Here is a 22048-nt window from a genome sequence, read left to right as displayed (position 1 = left end):
ATAGGTTACATTCGGTGTTTGATAGAAAAAGTGAAGATATATGAAATACAAATATTCCATATAAACGCATCATAGATACCAGGACTAAATTTAGTGTATACGTCAGACGCGCGTTTCGTCTACAAACGACTCATCAGTGACACTCGAATCCAAAAAGGTTAAAAAGGCCACGAAGTTGAAGAGCATTGAGGACCAAAATTTTCTCAAAGTTATATTTGAGCTGTGAGAAGAAAAAAAAAAGAATTAAGAGCCATACAGAAAATCAAATATATATGTACAGATATTAAACATATATGATTGTATACAACAATTGATGTTGCTTATAACTTTATGTGATGTTGTCAATTCAGTGGAAACTATAACTAAACATAAAAAAATCAAAAGCCAATATATCTAACTCAAATGGGACAACCCATAATATTTTTTTAATTGTAATAATGAATTCCTGGAAGCAGTTAAATCATATTGCTATCATGGGCCTTTTTGGCATGACACTTCTTGGGATTTTTTTTTTTTTAAATAAAAAAAAAAAAATTAATAACCATTGCAAGGTACTAGCTTTAAAAAAAAATTTGACTACCTTGTTGTGCCTATTGCTCTATACGGTAAACAACACAGGGATTCGGATCCCTTTGAACACTTGATGCTTAAATTTGATTTAAAATATCTTAGAAGTACATGTCTCTTTGACACATTCCCCATTTCCATTCTCAATTTCATTTTATTGCAAGGAATCGAATGCTGCACTTTTAGCCGACCGGTCACAATAGATTGACTTATCATACCATATTTTGAAAATCTTCAGCATTTAAGTATTGGCTCCATAAACTAGGTACAGTCAAATAGTTTACATGTCCTAAAAATATACAAAGTAACTGAAAAAAAAAAACTGTTGGCTGTTATATATAAAAAATCTTATTCCAAAACTTTGATTTCATTTTATTAATCTAAATCCTTTTGATGTTAAAATTCATTTAAAACACATTCAAGAGATAATCAAAGGTGTAGCCTTCCGAAAGCAAGAGACTGACACCAATACAAAAAGAGTTTTATATAGTATAGTATAGTTATTTTCATAATTATGTTCATCAATGTAATTCCAAATGTGGTAGATCAACATTATGAAAATTAAGGATAAGTGCTCATAATATATCCATAAGAGTTATCTACCCTTAAATGTCGGAAGTTGAAAAATTCATTCTACATAACACAAATATTTTATATTTGTTTAAATGTTTTGGATAATGCAATCAATACCGTATTTTTCTTCATACAAATAAACAGTCCTATACATGAAGTGTAAATTTGTCTCAAAATTTGCAGATTTAGACTGGTTGTGTACTGATATCGTACAACTCAAGATGGCGGTAAACGGTAAAATTCTAATTACTAGGTGGTCAAATATATATGATTCATATATGTGTACGCTTTAACTGTATTCTTTTATCTTTCCGTAAACAATTCGCTATAGTTATATAACGGAGAAACCGACCGTTTCTCACTAATTTAAAGGCTCCATACATTTATACAATTGAAAAACATAAAATTGATGCATCTGGGCGACTGAGCGCTTTTCTTAATTTTACACTTTTCAGGAAAATTCAGACATAATGAATTTAACCCATTAATGAGGCACTAAACGACCATATGGGATAATAATAAGGAAATATATTGATTGTTTCGATAAAATCTATCTTTTATTCTTCATCCGGGAATGTGTAATGGCAGCGCCCATTGAGCGATGGATATTAAAATTAAGTTTTACAAATTCATTGTTGTTGGGGGTGGAATAGCTGGTGTTTCATGTGCAGAGAAGGTTAAGATTAATTTAAACAATATAATGCATGACTTTTAACTAGCATGAGGCTGTCTAAAAATATATATAGTAATTTGGGCCATAAATAAGAGTTTTGGAAGTAAGACAACTTTCCCCATTATCAACTCGACACAGACAACTCGCCCCATTCCCAACTCGCCCAGACATTATTGACTTGTCCGAGATATCTCGGACGTCAACAGCTGTATTGCCAGACAAGCCAAGGCAATGGGACATCAAAGCTCGTCCCATATCTAAAACTGTATATTTGTCAGTTCAAGTAGATGTGCTGCTTTGTCACTTCTAGCAGTCTAGTGCCAACTAACAGCTTTAGAATTATATAAATTAGGTATCAATTTGTTCATTTTTTCATTTATCTCTTTGTTTAAGAAAATTTCATCTACCTGCATGACCTGCCACCCTATAATGAGGGTAGTTATGCCCTTTACCTTCAGGCGTTAAACTGCCATTTTCGGCTACCGTTATTGCCAAATTGATAAAAAATTTACTGTGATTTGACAAAATAGCGCCAATTTGATAAAAAAATTACCGTGGTTTGACAAAATACATGTATCCTTATATTGATTCGTCAGAGGTCTCAAATAAAGAATTTTGAAGAAAATTAACGTTATTTGTCAAAATCATTTGATTTTTTTATCATCTAAAAGAAAGTGGATATTTTATCATCAGGGACCAAAAATTACCCTTAATGTACCTTTACTCCTCATGAAGATGCCCCTATTACCACCCTCTTTAATGAACTAATATTAAAAAAACCTACAAGACTAATAAAGGCCAGAGGCTCCTGACTTGGGACATGCACTAAAATTTGTCATGGTTTGTGAGATTTCAACCCTCCCCATATACATGTATCTCTACTGTAGCTAATGTACATTGTAGGATAAAGTGACATATACAGTTTATTTGCTTATATTAGTGTTGGAATTTTGTGTCTGGAATTTTATACAAAATGGTCATTTGATTTTTACTTTTTAGTGTCAGTAATTTTCTTTTAGAAAATTAAATGCTCAAGCTCTTTTGTAATATGAACTTGTCAGGAGCCTCTGGCCTTTGTTAGTCTTGTATTTTGGAAATTAGTATGGCGTTCATTATCATGATTATCATGGAACTAGTCATGCTAGTATATATTTGTTTAGGGGCCAGCTGAAGGACGCTTCCGGGTGCGGGAATTTCTTGCTACATTGAAGACCTGTTGGTGACCTTCTGCTGTTGTTTTTTTCTACGGTCGGGTTGTTGTTTCTTTGACACATTCCCCATTTCCATTCTCAATTTTATTGTACTGTTTTTAACAGACTTAATGCCGAAAAGAACTTGTGGGCAACCAGCAAAGCCTTTGTATTAATACACAGCTAATATGGTAGCCATGATATTGTCTTGTTTATTTACATTATAGATATATAAAAAGATGTGAGTGTCAGTGTCCATCCAAGTCACAATTTATATTAGTAGACCATTATAGTTTAAAGTACAGTCTTCAACACGGAGCCTTGGCTGAAAAGTTAGCTCACACCAAACAGCAATTAAGCTATGAAGGGCTCCAAAAATTACTAGTGTAAAACCATTCAAATGGTGAAATTAACTGGCTTATCCAAAAAATTAAAAAAAAGTGAAATACTTATGAACCACATCAACGAATGACAACTACTGAACATCAGATGCCTGACATACAAATGAAGACAGGTGCAAGCAATTTCAGTGGGTTTAAAGGTTTCAATGGAAGCAAACCTTCACCCTTATCTGAAACAATAGTGTTACATCACAACATAGAAAGACACACCATAAAATATCATGAAATGGCTTAAGTTAATCAAATGACATATTAACACAAGACTTAATAAGTTTTTACTGCTAGCCAATGTGAATTAAAGAAACACATAGCAATATGTAACAGTAAAACAGTCTAAACTCAGTTTAAAAGAACCTGAGTCCAATGACCTTTATAATTAAACAGATTGAAAGATTATGTCTTCATCCATGTCATCATATGGAAATCAATTACAATCACTCCCGTTAGGGGTTTAGTATCATACCATCTTAAAATATATGAGAGCATGACCCGTATCATTAACGGTATCATATAAAATTGAGAATTGAAATGGGGAATGTAACAAAGAGACAACAACCCGACCATAGAATAAACAACAGCAGAAGGGTTAAACTATACGGAGTGTATATTTCAGGTTCGCTCAGGTGTGACTTTTATCAGGTGTTTCAATTGTGTTTTATTGGTATTGATTAGTGGTCAATTTTTTGGCGGGAACTTCACATTTCTACATGTGTCACTTTGTGTAACATGTAGTCTTGTTTCGTGGCAAATATTACACCAAGACAATATAAAGTTATGGATTCTTTATTTCGTTATATATTGTAATCCAAAATAAACACCCTGTAATAACAATACATTATATTAATGGATGTAATATAATTAAGTAACTATATAAAAGATTTAAAACATTATGTTAACAATTATGAACAAGGAAACTGTTTACTTTTCCAAGCATTTCAATAATAAAAGAATACTATATAATTTCATTAAGTCGGAAATAGTGATCTCCAATTCTATTGTCTCATGAATACATCTAAATACCAAATCTAATCATAATGCATATGTCGATGCATTAGTAATACATTATAACAGTAATGCAATGAACTGTTAATTACCAAATTTAAATAAGCATATTTAAAAATAACATATACATGCAAAGCAAAAACATACGTGCAAACAAAGCATAAAGCACTTTCTAAAGCAGACAATACAATAAGCAAAACGCACATAGATTCAACATAACATAACCTACCTCAAAGGTCTTCGTGATAGACTTTCTTCTGCATACCAACTGGCATCAGAAGCATCGAAGAAAGCTCAAGCAACACAGAAGGAAGCATACGATCTTCGAGTCAGAGGAGCTTCTATACAGAAGGGAGACCGAGTATTAGTGAAGATTGTATACTTCGATGGCAGACACAAGTTGGCTGATAAATGGGAAGATATACCATATGTTGTTTTGGATCAGCCTAATCAAGAAATTCCCATATTTACTGTTATCCGAGAAGACAGAGAGGGAAAAATAAAAAAACTACATCGAAACCTACTGCTTCCAGTCGGTAACATCAGAGACCAGGAACCAGTAGAGTTACAAACTACTAAACAGAGACCAACTCCACGCCCATGTGCTAGTATTGAACTGGTCTTCAATGTAACAAGGAATTCCTGCACCCTGAGGCGTCCTTCATTTGGCCCCTAAACAAATATATATACTAGTTCAGTGATAATGAACGCCATACTAATTTCCAAATCATACACAAGAAACTAAAATTGAAATAAAACAAGACTAACAAAGACCAGAGGCTCCTGACTTGGGACAGGCGCAAAATTGCGGCGGGGTTAAACATGTTTATGAGATCTCAACCCTTCCCCTATACATGTACAACTGGTTTTAGAATAAATGTGTTTATTTCTGATGCAAAGACCCATAAAATTAAGCATGATTAGTGAATCAATATTAATCGTGTTAATTCAATATAAACAAAGAAACAATTATCATTGGGTAATATGTTTTTTTTTCCCATGTCAAACAATAATTAAAAAGAAATTGTTATTGTGCTCCCTCCTATATTTTGCTTGACTGGAAAATATTTATTTTATTCAAAGTTTTGAGATTTTGAGTTCATACATTTTAGTTAGTCAGTTAGTAAATTGAATATTTGGGGTTTTTTTTATATTGACTTTTCTACTGTCATGACTGTAAATGGGAACAAGTCCCCAAAATAAGTGTTTGAAAATCTTGCCTTATTATCATTACTTCAAATAATTATAATTTGACGTCTTGAAAGATTATTTTATATTTTTGCTTTGATGGAAGTGAATTCCACAGTACTTACAACTGTGACAGGAAAAAAAGTATTCTGTTCTGGAGCTTAATGTTTGGTATTGTAGTGAACATGGAAATTGCTCAATCTTGTGTTTCTACTGGTTGTGGTAAAAAGTAAAGGTTTCTTTTCTTCTTTTTAGTTTTTGGTAATTCTATTCATCCTTCATTTATGGAAGATTATTGGCCGTACATAAACTTTAAAATTTGATTTATAATTCACAAGATAACCTGGAAAAGGGGAAAATAATCCAAAATTGAACTAATATATGCCATGAATATATACTGATATACATTCGGGAAAAAAAATTCAGAAAAAAATATATACATTTGATACTAATAAGAGTTGAGGGTAGAAAATAGGGATCAGAGCAAATTCTGAGAATATACAAATGTACTCTTGAATCCCTGTACCATTGTGTACTGTACTGCATGAACATAATCAGCTGAACATGATGAAACTATTTGTTTTGGCAAATAATTCTTATCTATATATAACCATAACTGTTTGTCAACAACATGTATACTTTAAACAGAATAACAAAGTAGTTATGGTAAAAGTACTTAAACTACCCAGTAAATATAATTATGATTTAATCAGTAACTGCATTGATGTGATAGGATATATTTCCCTGGAAAGAAGAAGTCCTTATTTGCCCCCTGTTCACAGCTGCAGATTGAGGCTTATGGTTGAAATTAATAATCTGCTACAACATGTTCAATTTGTGGTGATTTGATTATTTCCTGCATTATAATCTAGTTTAATGACAAGTTTGCTAGAAGTAGATAATGTCATTCATACAAACCCAAATTATATGCAAATTAAGTTCTAGAGTAAGTAGAAAAAAAATGTATTGTTAATGATTTTTCACTCCTTCCGTCTTGAATGGGAATACATGATTTTCAGTTGAAGATCTAGGAAATTAATTCATTTAAAGAGACATATTTGAATATTAGATTATCTGTATAGTGATACTTTAAAATATGTAAATAGAATCTGATTTATCAAATAAAGTCTTCTACAAATGTCCCAAGAACTGAAAAATTAGTATAACATGTAATAAAATCTGTTAAGAACTTCTACATGTATAATCATGTATGATGCCTTTTTTAAAATTTTAAGAACCAAGGAATTAGACAAATTTATCTACTTGCAACAACTTATCAAACATTTTTAAATAGTTATTATGTAAACATGATATATAATTAAATCATTTGAGAACTGAAACTTATTGAACACGTCTATTTACATAATGTGTGCACATGGCATTCTTTTAATTCTGATTTCTATTTTATTTCAGTTATCATCATTGTGTCCTGAAGATGAAATACTGCTTATATCGGCATCAACTTTAGTTAAAACCATCACTAACTATAGAAAGGTATTACTAAAAAATTCTCTGAGTTTATTTTCAAGGAAGATAAATAAGAAAAATAATAACAAAAGAAGGTATGATGAATCCAATTTGCTTTTGACCTCTTTGATTGGAAAATCAAGAATAAAACCAAGAAAGGAAATGGGGGATATGTTAATTAGGCAACAACCTGACCAAAGAGCAGACAACAGCCAAAGGCCACCAATGGGTCTTCAACTCAGTGAGAAAACCTGCACCAGTAGGTTGGCCTAAATACATATGTGTACTAGTTCAGGGAAAATGGAAGTCAAATTAGCTCCAAAACATATAAACGAACTAAAATAAAAAAAACATACAATACCAACAAAGGCTAGATGCTCCTGACTTGGGAAGTATTATCCAGCACTGATATTGTGATTACAACACCTATACATGTGTGAATCTGGGTATGATGCTCATGCCTCTTGGATTTTCTTAGAGACATGCCTCTTTGATCATAAAAATGTTAGCCCTGTACAGTACACATACCTTGTCTTCTACACTTCTACATCTTTTATTTTATCTACTCAAAATAGTATGCATGGTTCCTCATGTTCCTGTAACATCTATAAAAAAAGTTAGGGTAGGTAGCTAGGTATGTAAGTTAGGGTAGGTAGCTAGGTATGGTTTTTGTTTTACATTGAGTCTATGGGAGTGACATTCTGACTAGCACAATGTAGCAGTGCCTATTGAAAAATGACAAAACAAATGTTTAGGTTAGTCTTTTATCAAGACTAAAACTTAAGGTTGGTAGGGTAACTAGAACCACACATATTTGTATGTGGCCTTATCTACACAGAATCTTGTATATTGCTAGCAGAAAAGTTTAACTTAATATTTTATTGGTAGTTGTATATTTCAGATCACAAAGGCTTTGGAAAGTTTTGATGTAGAAGAAAGGCCAATGCTATCTGTTGAGACAGGATGTCCAAATGTTAAAGTTGTTCACAAATATGTGTCCTTATTAGAAGCTGATAAACATGTAAGGTTTTAAAATTTGATATCTTTTGTAAGGTGTTGTTTATTTTTTCCAAAATCACAGAAAGCTTGACATTGCCATAGGGATAGTGATTTTGAGGTTGTATTAACTAACTACTTAAAAACTTCATTTTACATGTTTTAGAAGGTAGAAGACCTGAATGCTTCATTCTTTGTATATAGATGCCTTATTTTATGAAGATTTGTCTGTCATACATATGTTCATTGTCCTTGACCTTATTTTCATGGTTCAGTGACTACTTACGATTTTTTGTAATGTTAGTTTTTCTCCTTAAACCTATTATGAGAAATAATATAACTATATTAGATATGTACAAGGTCCTCATGACCTCATTTTCATGGTTTACTAGTCAATGTTAAGAATTCCTGGTCTAGTTTATTTCTGAAAAACTATTAGCAATAGGTCAAATATATGTGGTATACATTGTATGGAATGATTGTAAGGTGACCTTGACCTAATTTTCTTGTATCATGTTAAGTTTTTGTGACACTTGCAATTAAGTTTTTACAACTTTTTTCCAGATTTTACACACAGCAGATGAAACAAAGTACCAGTATGGAAAGTTGTGCATATGTTCTGGTGGAAAACCTAAGGTAATATAGAGTGAGGGATCCAATATTCACTGCATAATTCATTCATTTCCTCTTACATCTGACCTACATTCGAATATTTGGATTTTTTTATGTAGGTTTCAGAAATTTTACTACATGTATATTAAAAAAAACTGTTTGGTAAAGGAATTATCTTCAAAACATTAGTTTCAAGTAAATGAAAATTACTGTTACAACATTGTGTACAAGTAGTACCCCTGACTGTAACATCAAAATTGTTTATTTTGTAAAATATTTCCTTTCACATTTAACTGTATACCTAACAACATTATTGTAAATGGCAGAATTTTGTTCAAGGCTTTGTTGTTTTTCTGAAACTGTTTAATATTTCACAGAGGTATAATACTGCTGCTTTAATCATTCATTCCTTATTTTATTGATTTTGTATTTGAACCATAGATCAAATTTATTCATTCAGTGTATGTTAACCTTTGTTAATTTGCCTTTTGAATGACTTAACCCATTTCAACTGATATTTTATAGTGTGTCTTTCTATGTTGTGATGTACCACTATTGTTTCAGATAAGGGTGAAGGTTTGGTACTAACATTGACAAGTGCTTGCACCTGTCCTAAGTCAAGAATCTGATGGTTAGTAGTTGTTGTTTGTTGATGTGGTTCATAGGTGTTTCTCGTTTCTCCTTTTTGTCCTGCAACTTTTGTTTAAAAGCTCAACATAGGGATAGTCATCTTGGTGTAGGAGGTTAACCAAATTCTTAAAAGCTTTATATTTTAGAAGATTGGAGACCTGGATGCTTCATACTTTGTACATAGATGCCTTATGTTACAAAGTTTCTGTCTGTTACATGTGTCTTGTCCTTGACCTTATTTTCATGGTTCAGTGACTACTGGGAAAAAAAGTTAAAATTTTTGTAATGTTAATTTCTCTCTTTTTATGAGTAATAGGATAATTATATTTGAAATGTGCATACCTTGCAAGGTCGTCATACCCGTCAGACAGTTTTCACTTGACCTCGACCTCACTAATCTTTGTTTGTTGGGTGTTAAAACAATTAGTTTGTCTATTATGATAGCTGATAAGATCTGTTTGTCTTTTCTAGCTTACAAAACCTGTTAGTCTATTATAGCTTTAAAAATGTTTTAAATAAAATTTGACCTTGGATTATTTAATGGAACATGAAGTATTTTGTACCTTGTTGTATGTGGTCTTTCCACAAAATCTGCTAATTATGTAGAGAACTTTTTTTTAAATTGCTCCATTTAAAAGTATATCATGAAAATAACATTTCTGAAAGAAGTTTAATAGCTGGATTCATAATACTTCCTTAATATAGGAGATATCTGAAGAATTTGAATATTAATCATGTTAATCCATGGATTAAACACAGTGATGAAAATAAATTTATATATCTCTTTCAAATGTCATACATGTCTACAAAATAAAAAAATAAAGAAATGGTACAAATAGGTTAAGTTAAAAAATGTTGAATTTGTGCATTTTGAGCCCAAGTTGTCTTATTAAAAAAGAAGTACAGATTCTCATCAGTTCTGATGAAAAAAGCTTGGAAACTATGAACAACCTGTCAACTTATATGATCTGATTGTTCACCACAATTTTAAACCCCAAAACTGGACATATTTAATTTTCATTGTGAAATTGCTATGAATTAACATACGGGAGATAATGAAATAACTGCTTTTTACATAGAGAACTTGTGTTTTTCTCATAAGTCGCCTCATTTACAAGTATATCATGAACATTATCGTTTTATCACATGCAATTTGTGGATCAATTATATATATAATAGATAATAATTACAGAAATGATGAATCAAAAATTTTGATATTTATAATTGTGTTTTGTTTACCATATTTGGTTACCTCAGTAGTTTTTCCTTATGTGAAATTCTCACTTATTGTTAGTAATAAGCATAAATAAATTTTGTATATGGGATTTTTTCATGGATCAGTAATCAAGGTTAAGAATACTGTGAATTCAGAAATTAATTCATGCATTTATTGTTGCGATTTTGTCATTTTAGGCCACACCAATTTGAATCCTTGTTCGAAGGACCCGCCCGCACCTATTTTTTTCAAAACAGATTTTTTTTATTTTTTATTATATTCCTGCTTCCCACATCCGGAAATGAAATCATGTCCATTTCCCGCACCGTTTTTTTGTAAATATTATATAAAGATCTCAACATTTGTTTTTTAAAATCACAGTCTAGCCTTTATATAATGATTTTAAACCTATCAGCACCCCACAACACTGTAAATATCTGCGAGAATATTTGTTTCAGCATGAAACCAATTTATTCCAAGCGGGAGTGCTGCGATGTAAATAGAAATACCAGTACAGAACAAAACGTTGGTTTCTTTCCCCCTAACTTATATTCCCTATAAAAAAAATGTTCGTTGTTAAAATAAAGTACAAATAACTGCTGAAGGATTTGCCTTCAACTGCAATTATAATGTATGGTGACGGTCATACCCGCTGCAGGTTTGTGCACCTGTACTGGTTGATTCAGAGACCTGTCGTTCAGCAGTTATCGTTTGTTGATGTGGTTCATTGGTATTTTCCCGTTTGGAAATATAATTTAGATCGTTGGTTTTCCTGTTCAAATTGTGTACAATACTAAGTTGTGGTCCCTTATAGCTTGCTGGTTGGTCTTGATCAAAGCACTGTGTAAAATGCCATACTTTGACCTATGTTTGTTATTATCAGGTTGGGACCAACCCTCCCTCAGACAAGGGCCTTGAAGGGGTCATTTTACCATGCTTACTGTTCAGTCTGTCGTAGAAAAGAAAATAGAAATACTAAGGATTTGTACAGTGCTACTATACAAAAACTTTGACAACTTAGAATTTTTTACTCAAAAAGAGGAGAAATACATTATATTTTAAACAACTTTTCTAAAAGAGGGATGGGTTCACTTATTTTGAAACTGTTAAAGTAAATGTGTTAACATGGTTAAAGTCCAGGAATATTACAAAATTCTTGGACATGTTTTGACCATTTAATACCAAATATTATAGTTCTTTGGGAAAATATAAGCCCTTTTGTACTTGTGTTTTTACAACAACAACAAAAAATTTAACTTTAATATTTTGACCCCTCATAAAAGGGATACTAGTATTCATAACATTAAGGGGTTGTTCTGAACCTGATTATGACTTGGATGGAGAATTGTCTCAATGTCAGTCACACATACATAGATCAGATTTAATTATTCAATTATTTCCTATCATTTATCACTTGTACCATGACATTTCTTTAATTTATGAAGTATTTTCAACAGGGAAAAAATACTTCATAAATTAAAGAAATGTCATGGTACAAGTGATAAATCAAGTTTTAATATAGTCAAAACCTACTATTTTATTTTTACCAAAAAAATTATAATCGCTCGCCTTTACTTTTTAAGCTTCGCCACAAAAATTTGCAAATTAAATATTTTTTTATTAAAATTTTCAAATCGCTCGCTCGCCCCAATTTTGGAGTCCAAAAATCCGTAGAACAAGAAATTAAATTGGTGTGGCCTTAGGTTAAAATTTTCTTTAAAATTTTTTGCAACATTAAGAAAAATCCTATTTGATTCATATTATAAAAATTGAATTATTTTTTGCAATAATTAAACCAATTTGCAATAATTTCTGAATTTACAGTAATGCATTTTTTATATTTACAGCTTATTGCTAAAGATCACCCTCATGTTCTCGGAATTAGAGATACACAGAGTGTAAAGGTAAGTATTCAAGGGTCATAACTCTTAAAAAGTTTAGGGAGAAATTAATTCAACTTTTTTTGCTTTAACACAATCTAATAACTTTGTCAAACCTTGAAAGAAATATTCATACTTTGGGCTGAAGCTTATTTTTTATCAATAGACATTCCAGAACAATGATAAAATAATTAGTTAACAAGTTGAAACAGATCTAGCCTGGTGTTTAAGTTTGTTGCACATTTAGTTTAAAATTTGTCAAACCTTTATAGAATGAAACACAAGCATGTTAAGCAGACACTTTTTAATGATTAAGAGATAATGTCTGAAGCTTTATTTGAAAATATATTTCTGTCATATTTCTGTTTTTTATGCCCCACCTACGATAGTAGAGGGGCATTATGTTTTCTGGTCTGTGGCTCCGTTCGTTTGTTCGTCCGTCCGTCCATTCTATCGTTCATCCCGCTTCAGGTTAAAGATTTTGGTCAAGGTAGTTTTTGATGAAGCTGAAGTCCAATCCACTTGAAACTTAGTACACTTGTTGCTTATGATATGATCTTTCTTATTTTAAAGCCAAATTAAGAATTTTGACCCCAATTTCACGGTCCATTGAACATGGAAAATGATAGTGCGAGTGGGGCATCCGTGTACTAAGGACACATTCTTGTTACTTAGATTTTTTGGAAACTTGGACATAAGCTGAACTTCAAGATCAAAAATAGCATCTTATATTTTTTTTTAAATTCTGTACTTTACTGTTAACTGATAAACAAAATGTATGGGCTTAATTTTAACAGTCCAAATTTCACTTTTACTCTAACAGTAGTAATGGCAGGCAAGACATATGGCATTGTGGAGCACTTTAGGAAGGTTTAGTTTCTTTACTGTTACTTCTCCGTTTTACAGGAATTCCAGAAACAGTTATCCACTGCCAGAAGAATTATAGTAGTTGGCAATGGAGGAATAGCTACAGAGTTGGTGTAAGTTATTAAAAAGGCAGGTTATTTAGTTTAAGAATTTTGGGAATAAAGGACTAGTTTCAGAGTTGTGCAGGTGGTTTTAGTGAGATACGATTGCAATTCATGTGCTCATTTTTTCTGAAGATACTTAAGAATGTACTTAGGTGAGGTTAGCTGAAAATAAATAAATCAAGAATTTGAAATTGATTCTTTAAGCTGGTAGAGCATTCTTTAGGGATAAAAATCAGCTAAAAATATTGATAAGTCATGGACCTCCTTTTTGAGATATTTGAGATGTAAAATATGGTTGGAAAAGGCCGACTTGGACTTCTACATTGTGTTTGCACTGGTATTATTTGTGTCCCAAAACAAAAGAAAGAAATTAAGAATCTCCTTAAATACTGGTAAATGACCTTTCATGAGCTATTTAGTCTTATCTGAAAAAATAAATGGGTGTTAGAGGCAAAATATTTTATCTTGTCTTGTATGGAAAAACACCAAGGAGTCTGACAATTTGGCAAAATTCCAAAATATCACCTTATTAAAGTACATCCTTAATAACATTCTTACTTTTTTTAGGACCAAAATGTTGTATACACATTACACTTTTCCAAGCATTTCCATTATTTCTTAATATTTATAGCTCACCTGGTACCAAAGGGTAAAAGAAAATTAACTTTTAATATTTTCGCTAACTTAGTGACCTGATTTTGACCCTTTATAGGGTTCACAAATTCATTTATTTTCAAGTCATTCTTGAACGGAATAATGTTCACACATTTATTAATTTTCGAGTCATTAACTGGATAAGGTTCACACAATTATAATTGTTATTATCATTATCAGTTATTATCTCAAAAGTAGATAAATCATTTGCGGAGTCATGTATCAAACATTTCTGCAATTTTATCATACTAAATCTAAAAAATAGGTATATCAAATAGAAGGGATGGGAGTTTACAAGGATATTTTCATAATTACAATACTTTTAACACATACCAGCAATCAAAATACATTAAATATAAAATTACCAAAATTAACAAGAAAATAATTATCATTATTATGTCTTTATGTTTAATTTATTTGGATTATGATAACTGCAAAGTCAGATATATTAGTTCTAGATTGAATTGGTGTCAGTATCGCCTACAAATTTTTGCTCTACATTTTTATAATAACATATTTTTCGTCATAATTGCTTATATCCATATCATTTGAACTCTGGTGGATATTTGTCTCATTAATAATACAATGCCTCCTTATTTTTTATAATAAGGTGTTTTTATGTGACGGCAAAAAATTTGGGGTCATATATTGGTATCAAGTTGTTATCGTCTTGGTCATCGGTGTCTGAAGACACTTGGTTTCCTGCCAAGAACTTTAGTTTAAGGGAATGAATCTCTATGAAATTTTAAAACAAGGTTTGAAACCACAAAAGGAAGTTCTAAATTGATTTATAGGGTTATTGTCCCAACTTTTTTGGAATAAGGGGCCCAAAAGAAGTCAAAATAAGTGTTTTTCTAGTTTCCAGACAATAACTTGTGTGTTAGTGTATGGATCTTTCTAAAATTGTACCACAAGGTTCCATATCACAAAATGAATGCTGAGATTGATAAAAAATTTGATCACATTTCCAAATTCAGACATTATCGATCTTAAATATTGTGTCCAAACTTGCACCAACTATTCAGTGTTTGACCAATGCAGTCATATCAGGCTGCACTGATCGAAGCAGTTTATTTTATCTTGATATTTACCAGCTTGGTGTTGAAGATGCATATTCATCGGAAGTTTTTTGGTTCTAAGATTATTTTTTTCATTTGACAATTCATAACATACATGTACATGTATGTGCAACTGGCTAAAGAAATTAAAAATTGAAAACATCAGAAAAAAATGTCTGACTTGACAAATAATTTGCTAGATTGCAGCAGTGATGATTCTTTGAATAATTAAGGCTGATGGAAGGGTAGGGCCTATGCTACATTGTATTTCCATACAATATATAGGTTAAGAAATGTTTGAATTACTCTTCAAATTCAAAAAAGATATTGAAGGTTTGCTGTTCATGAGTTATTGTTCTTGACACTTTGCATATTTTTTGCAATGAATTGAGAAGAGTAAAGGAGTGCCTGGACATATATAAACCCCCTTAGAAGGGGCCTCAGGAATATCACTGTTCAAAAATGGAAAATTAACAATAAGGATAAAAAAAATCATCATCTCTTATGTTTTAAATTTTGTGAAGAGTTTCCCATGTGAAACTAAAATATCTTACAGTATTCTAAGAAGGAGAGTTATTGCTTTTTACACTTGATTGCATAAGGTTAGTTCCTTTCGTTTATTTTTTTTAGCAGGGTACATGTATTCAGAGAACTCCTGAATATTTAAAGAAAAAATATCATTAACATTTGGTAATGGTTGTTGAATTAATGGAGGATATTTTAACAAAAATAATAACTTAATTGCTGTCATCAATTTGTAATTTTTGATAACCGAGATATTATGATAAAAGTTCTCTGTCCTTCTGGTTAGTTTTGTAGATATTAGGTCTGGATCAATGCCATCTTTAATTTCATTCCTAATGAACTTCTTAACCGAGAATATCAAGAAATATTTTTAATCTAGAAGGAGTGTTATGTTAGGCCGATTAATGAATAAATAACTGAATAAAATTTCATTGAGGAGAATTGTCTGGATATTGATAAGGACATTAAATGATTTGTATTGAGTTATGGTGAAATCTAGCTCAGTTCTGATTTGTCATTCAACTCATGAAATCCATTTGAGAATCAATTATAATTGGATAGAAATACGGTTATTCTGTGTTTGTATTATTGTATAAATTACACATTTTCATTGAAGAAAACAGCTGTATAGATGATATATTTACACTGTCCTTAGTAACTTCTTAAACAAAAGACATTTTTGCATTAAAAAAAAACTTTGATTTGTAATGAGTAAAGAGGAACAGTGCAGGCACGGATCCAGAGGGGGGGTTGCGGGGGTTGGAACCCCCCCTTTTTTTGGACGATCAATGCATTTGAATGGGGACATGTAATTGGAACCCCCCCTTTGTTCTGGGTTAGAACCCCCCTTTTAAAAATGGCTGGATTCACCCCTGCAGTGTCAGTGCTAACGGCTTTGGAACTGATCCATACTAATGACACCAAGCTTACAAAAAGGCTAAGCATTAAAAACAAACATACTTATTTTGAGTTTCTATATTGAATGCTCATATATACAAAACTTCGGGATATGTATACCTTTTGAATTCTCCTTTTCAGAATCAAAAGGACTATGGGTTAACTCAATGTTTGTACACCAAAATGAAAATAACATTACATCATTGGTTGAATTTCTATTGTTTATCACTTTTTAAACCAATCACAATGTTGTGATGTACACTTTTGGAAATATTACTCAGAATGCATTGGATTCTGAATTGGTGAATTGTAAAACGAACAAAGGCCTGAAAAGATTAAACCACATGTCATCTTTGCATGCAGCTGCACTTGTTTGTGTTTTAAGACTTCAATATTGATTTTCTGAGAATTGAATAAAGTTAATGACTTGATTTCAACAAGCTTTAAATTGTAGACATAAGTATAGAATTTATTTATTGTAACCAAGAGATTTCTTCTACAAGTTTCTGTCAATTGAGAAATGATAGTGTTGTTTTGTTTGTTTTTTAAATTTGTTTAATCTGGTCTTAATCCTGTAATCAAATTTGTTCTTGTTGAACTCAGAGTATGTGAAGGACAAAAAAAAAACAAGTAAATACATGTAGACAATAAGATTGAAGGTGAATATGATAAGATTATGAATATATGCAGAAACAATTTCGATCATACACACTGATCCTTAATCGTAGTCTTAATCGTAGTCTGCATGCACAGCATCAATTTTTAAGTTAAGTCTGTGGGCGGGAAAATGGGAAACTAACTTTTGTAATCAACTGCTCCTACTGGAACTAAGTAATTTTTCTGAAATGAAGGAGGATACATGTTTTGTGGTAATCAACTCCACCTTTAGTTTCAACCTATACACATCTACTTTTGCATAGGTACTATTTCTGTACTAAAAAAATGCAGTACTGGAAATTTACTTTTAATATTTAGTACTATTTCTTTACTCTAAAACTATTGTAATATTTAGGTACTTGTATTTAACAGTACTTGATTTGTACTAAATATTTTGGTACAGAAATAATACAATATATATTTCATGTCTGATATTCATAACTTTAAGAGATTTGAAATAGAAAAACTTTAAAAATGCTGAAAATGTAACAGTAGTATTACCAAAAATATGTAGTACCTAAATTTCAAGTACAAATAAAGTTCTGTAAAATACAGGTACCTAAATATTACAATAATTTTAGAGTAACAAAATAGTACTGAATATTAAAAGTAGATTTCCAGTACTACAAATTTTTAGTACAGAAATATTACCTATGCAAAAGTAGCTGTGTAGATGCCTGAAATGTCATTTGTTAAAAGGACAAGGTACGATAAGGCCTGTTTTTGGCGCCCCTATTTTCTCATATTTCAAATTCTGATTTGGAAAGCTACTTATTGTGTTAAAGCATTCCTTGATGCTTGAAGGTTTTTTTGGATGAAAAACTCTAAATTTTCCAGTTTGGTGAGGTGAGGGGGTTAACTTTCTTATAATTCAAATATTGTAATTATTATTCATTTTGCAGCTTATTTTACAACAAATTGTTATTTTTTAAGTGCCTGCGCCAAGGTGACCCAGGAGTTATTTTATTCAAATGTCATAAGAATTGTTTTTGCTGTGTAAATCACTTTAAAAAAAATCCAGGTCACGTAGGTGTACGATATTAAATTATTAGAAACAATGGCCAAAATTGTTATTTTTCCTTCTTTTGGCGTTTTTGGTGCCCTTTGACCCCCCTAACCTCACCCATTTTCTAAAATTAACAGTTTTGAAGTTCATCTAAACAAACTTTAAACCTAATGGAATATTGTAAAGTGCTAAGTAGCTTTCCACAGCAAAATTTAGAAAATGAGAAAATAGGGGGGCCAAAAATTTTCCTTATCGTACCTTGTCCTTTATTTGAATATTACTTAAGTTTGAAAGTAAGCTTATTTTATGAGATAATGTTAGAAGCTAAACAAAATAGTATTTTTAATCACATTTCAGTGCTTTCTTATTGATTGATTTAAAGTCATGTATGAAGTTTCAGAAACTTCAAATTAAAAAAAAGAATTGTTCATATGGTTTTTATACCACCGCAAAATTTGAAATTTTTTTCTTCATATGTTGATCTATCACGTTGGCGTCGTCGTCGTCGTCGTCTGCGTCGTCGTCTGCGTCGTCGTCGTCCGAATACTTTTAGTTTTCGCACTCTAACTTAATAGTGAATAGAAATCTATGAAATTTCGACACAAGGTTTATGACCACAAGGTTGGGATTGATTTTGGGAGTTTTGATCCTAACAGTCTAGGAATTAGGGGCCAAAAAGGGGTCCAAATAAGCAATTTTTTTGTTTTAGCACCATAACTTTAGTATATGTAAATAGAAATGTATGAAATTTAAACACAAGGTTTAGGACCATAAAAGGAAGGTTGGTATTGATTTTTGGGAGTTTTGGTCCTAACAGTTTATGAATAAGGGGCCCAAAGGGTCCAAAATTAAACTTTGTTTGATTTCATCAAAAATTGAATAATTGGTGTTCTTTGAGATGCCGAATCTAACTGTGTATGTAGATTCTTAATTTTTGGTCTTATTTTCAAATTGGTCTACATTAAGGAACAAAGGGTCCAAAATTAAACTTAGTTTGATTTTGACAAAAATAGAATCCTTGGAGTTCTTTGATATGCTGAATCTAAAAATGAACTTAGATTTTTGATTATTGGCCCAGTTTTCAAGTTGGTCCATTTTGTAGTCCAAAATCAATGATTTCATCAAAAATTGAATAAATGGGGCTCTTTGATATGCCAAATCTAACTGTGTATGTAGATTCTTAATTTTTGGTCCTGTTTTCAAATTGGTCTACATTAGAGTCCAAAGGGTCCAAAATTAAACTTAGTTTGATTTTAACAATAATTGAATTCTTGGGGTTCTTTGATTAGCTGAATCCAAACATGTAATTAGATTTTTGAATATGGGCCCAGTTTTCAAGTTTGTCCAAATTAGATCTAAAATTATTATATTAAGTATTGTGCAATAGCAAGAAATTTTCCATCGCACAGTATTGCGCAATACCAAGAAATCTTCAATTGCACAGTATTGTGCAATAGCAAGTCTTTTCAATTGCACAGTATTGCGCAATAGCAAGAAATATCTAATTGCAAAACATTGTGAAGTAGCAAATTTTTTTTAATTAGAGTTATCTTTCTTTGTCTAGAATAGTAAGCAAGAAATATCTAATTGCACAATATTGGGCAATAGTAAGAAATGTTTTAATTGGAGTTATCTTTCTTTGTCCAGAATCAACTTAAATCTTTGTTATATACAATATACAATGTATATTCACTTTTTACTACCAACTGATAGATTAAAACAATCTTTACCATTCAGTGACAACAAGCAGTTTTTTTACATCTTAATATTTTATGATGTATTTAAAATGGAGTAGTTATTGTTGCAAACTCCATTAGAAATTTTAATTGAGATCAGTTTTGGAATAAGGGAAAGGGGGATGTGAAGAAAAAAATTGGGTTCAATTTTTCTCATTTGAAATTTCATAAATAAAAAGAAAATTTCTTCAAACATTTTTTTGAGAGGATTAATATTCAACAGCATAGTGAATTGCTCTTAGAGAAAACAAAAAAATTAAGTTCATTAGAACACATTCATTCTGTGTCAGAAACCTATGCTGTGTCAACTATTTAATCACAATCCAAATTTAGAGCTGGATTCAGCTTGAATGTTGTGTCCATACTTGCCCCAACCGTTCAGGGTTCAACCTCTGCGGTCGTATAAAGCTGTGCCCTGTGGAGCATCTGGTTTTATTACTAAATGGCTAGTTTTTATTATAAAACTTATATACATAAACTTTTTCTGAAGAAAATTCTTTAATTTGTCCAAATTTAAAAGAAATTTACTTTTTTTTAATTCTTATTATATTTGCTTCCAGACTACAATTTACAGACATGTTATCTGTATGTAACCCTTGGCTAGCGAAGATGGCAACAACCTGACCAAGTGAAATATTTTTTTGATGATACATAGAAAATGTTAAAATCGTGCACAGACGACTTAAGTTTAAGATGAATGCATAATTTGGTCCAAGAATTGGATTAACATTATTTTTTAATCAGTCACTCCTTGCATATGGCTTTAATGTTTTGTTGCAGGAAACCTTTACATGCAGTCTGGGATTACCTTATTTTTAACATTACCAACTGTCTTAGAATGTCATGAAAATCTGCTTTAAGAAGGTCTACAATATTTACAGAAATACCATTTGAAAAAAAACAACAGTTGGAATATTTTATATGTTTCTGTATTTAACTGATTTTATTATTACTTATGAATTAAAAAAAAAATCTTCAGTTAAATCAGATTTTCATGCTCGTCAGACAGTTTTCACTTGACATTGACCTCAGATACTATAAGCAATAGGTCATGCAAGTATATTAGGTGTATTGAAGGACTGTAAGGTGTACATGGCCACAGACCACAATTAATTCCTCTATTAGTTCTTTATAACTTTTTGTCTCATTAAAAAAATTGCACCTAATCTTTTTGTCAAATTTTTTGTGTGTGTAATGTAAAGTACTAGTCCAAAAACATATCCAAAATTCAGAAAGATTGCTCTGATGTAACTTACAAATTTAGCCAATACACATCCATACCCCTATGGACAAGTCAAGAGATGTTCTGAAAACTGTAAATATTACCTTTTTATACGACCGCAAATTTTGAAAAAAATTTCGTCGTATATTGCTATCACGTTGGCGTCGTCGTCGTCGTCGTCGTCGTCGTCCGAAAACTTTTAGTTTTCGCACTCTAACTTTAGTAAAAGTGAATATAAATCTATAAAATTTTATCACAAGGTTTATGACCACAAAAGGAAGGTTGGTATTGATTTTGGGAGTTTTGGTCCCAACATTTTAGGAATTAGGGGCCAAAAAGGGCCCAAATAAGCATTTTCTTGGTTTTCGCACTATAACTTTAGTTAAAGTTAATAGAAATCTATGAAATTTTGACACAAGGTTTATGACCACAAAAGAAAGGTTGGTATTGATTTTGGGAGTTTTGGTTTCAACAGTGTAGGAATTAGGGGCCAAAAAAGGGCCCAAATAAGCATTATTCTTGGTTTTCGCACAATAACTTTAGTTTAAGTAAAAAGAAATCTATGAAATTTAAACACAAGGTTTATGACCATAAAAGGAAGGTTGGTTATGATTTTGGGAGTTTTGGTCCCAACAGTTTAGGAATAAGGGGCCCAAAGGGTCCAAAATTAAACTTTGTTTGATTTCATCAAAATTGAATAATTGGGGTTCTTTGATATGCCGAATCTAACTGTGTATGTAGATTTTTAACTTTTGGTCCCGTTTTCAAATTGGTCTACATTAAGGTCCAAAGGGTCCAAAATTAAACTTCGTTTGATTTTGACAAAAAATTAATCGGTTGGGTTCTTTGATATGCTGAATCTAAAAATGTACTTAGATTCTTGATTATCGGCCCAGTTTTCAAGTTGGTCCAAATCGGGGTCCAAAA

General features: G+C 31.4%; 1 protein-coding gene across 3 annotated transcripts in view; it reads left to right on the top strand.

The window, feature by feature from the left end:
• Positions 1–1708: 1708 nt before the first annotated feature.
• Positions 1709–22048, top strand: part of LOC134688249 (pyridine nucleotide-disulfide oxidoreductase domain-containing protein 1-like) — a 41016-nt gene continuing 20676 nt past the window's right edge. For all 3 annotated transcript variants that reach the window (XM_063548753.1, XM_063548754.1, XM_063548755.1), the window contains exons 1-6: positions 1709–1816; positions 7008–7088; positions 7963–8082; positions 8622–8693; positions 12363–12419; positions 13302–13375. In XM_063548753.1, coding sequence (XP_063404823.1) covers positions 1742–1816; positions 7008–7088; positions 7963–8082; positions 8622–8693; positions 12363–12419; positions 13302–13375 — 479 coding nt within the window. In that variant the 5' untranslated portion in view covers positions 1709–1741. The remainder of the gene's footprint in view (positions 1817–7007; positions 7089–7962; positions 8083–8621; positions 8694–12362; positions 12420–13301; positions 13376–22048) is intronic.

This window comes from Mytilus trossulus, chromosome 10 (genome assembly GCF_036588685.1).
Source record: "Mytilus trossulus isolate FHL-02 chromosome 10, PNRI_Mtr1.1.1.hap1, whole genome shotgun sequence".
NCBI lineage: Eukaryota > Metazoa > Mollusca > Bivalvia > Mytilida > Mytilidae > Mytilus > Mytilus trossulus.
The sequence above is the reverse complement of the archived record's forward strand: the minus strand, read 5'-3'. Positions and strand labels throughout refer to the sequence as shown.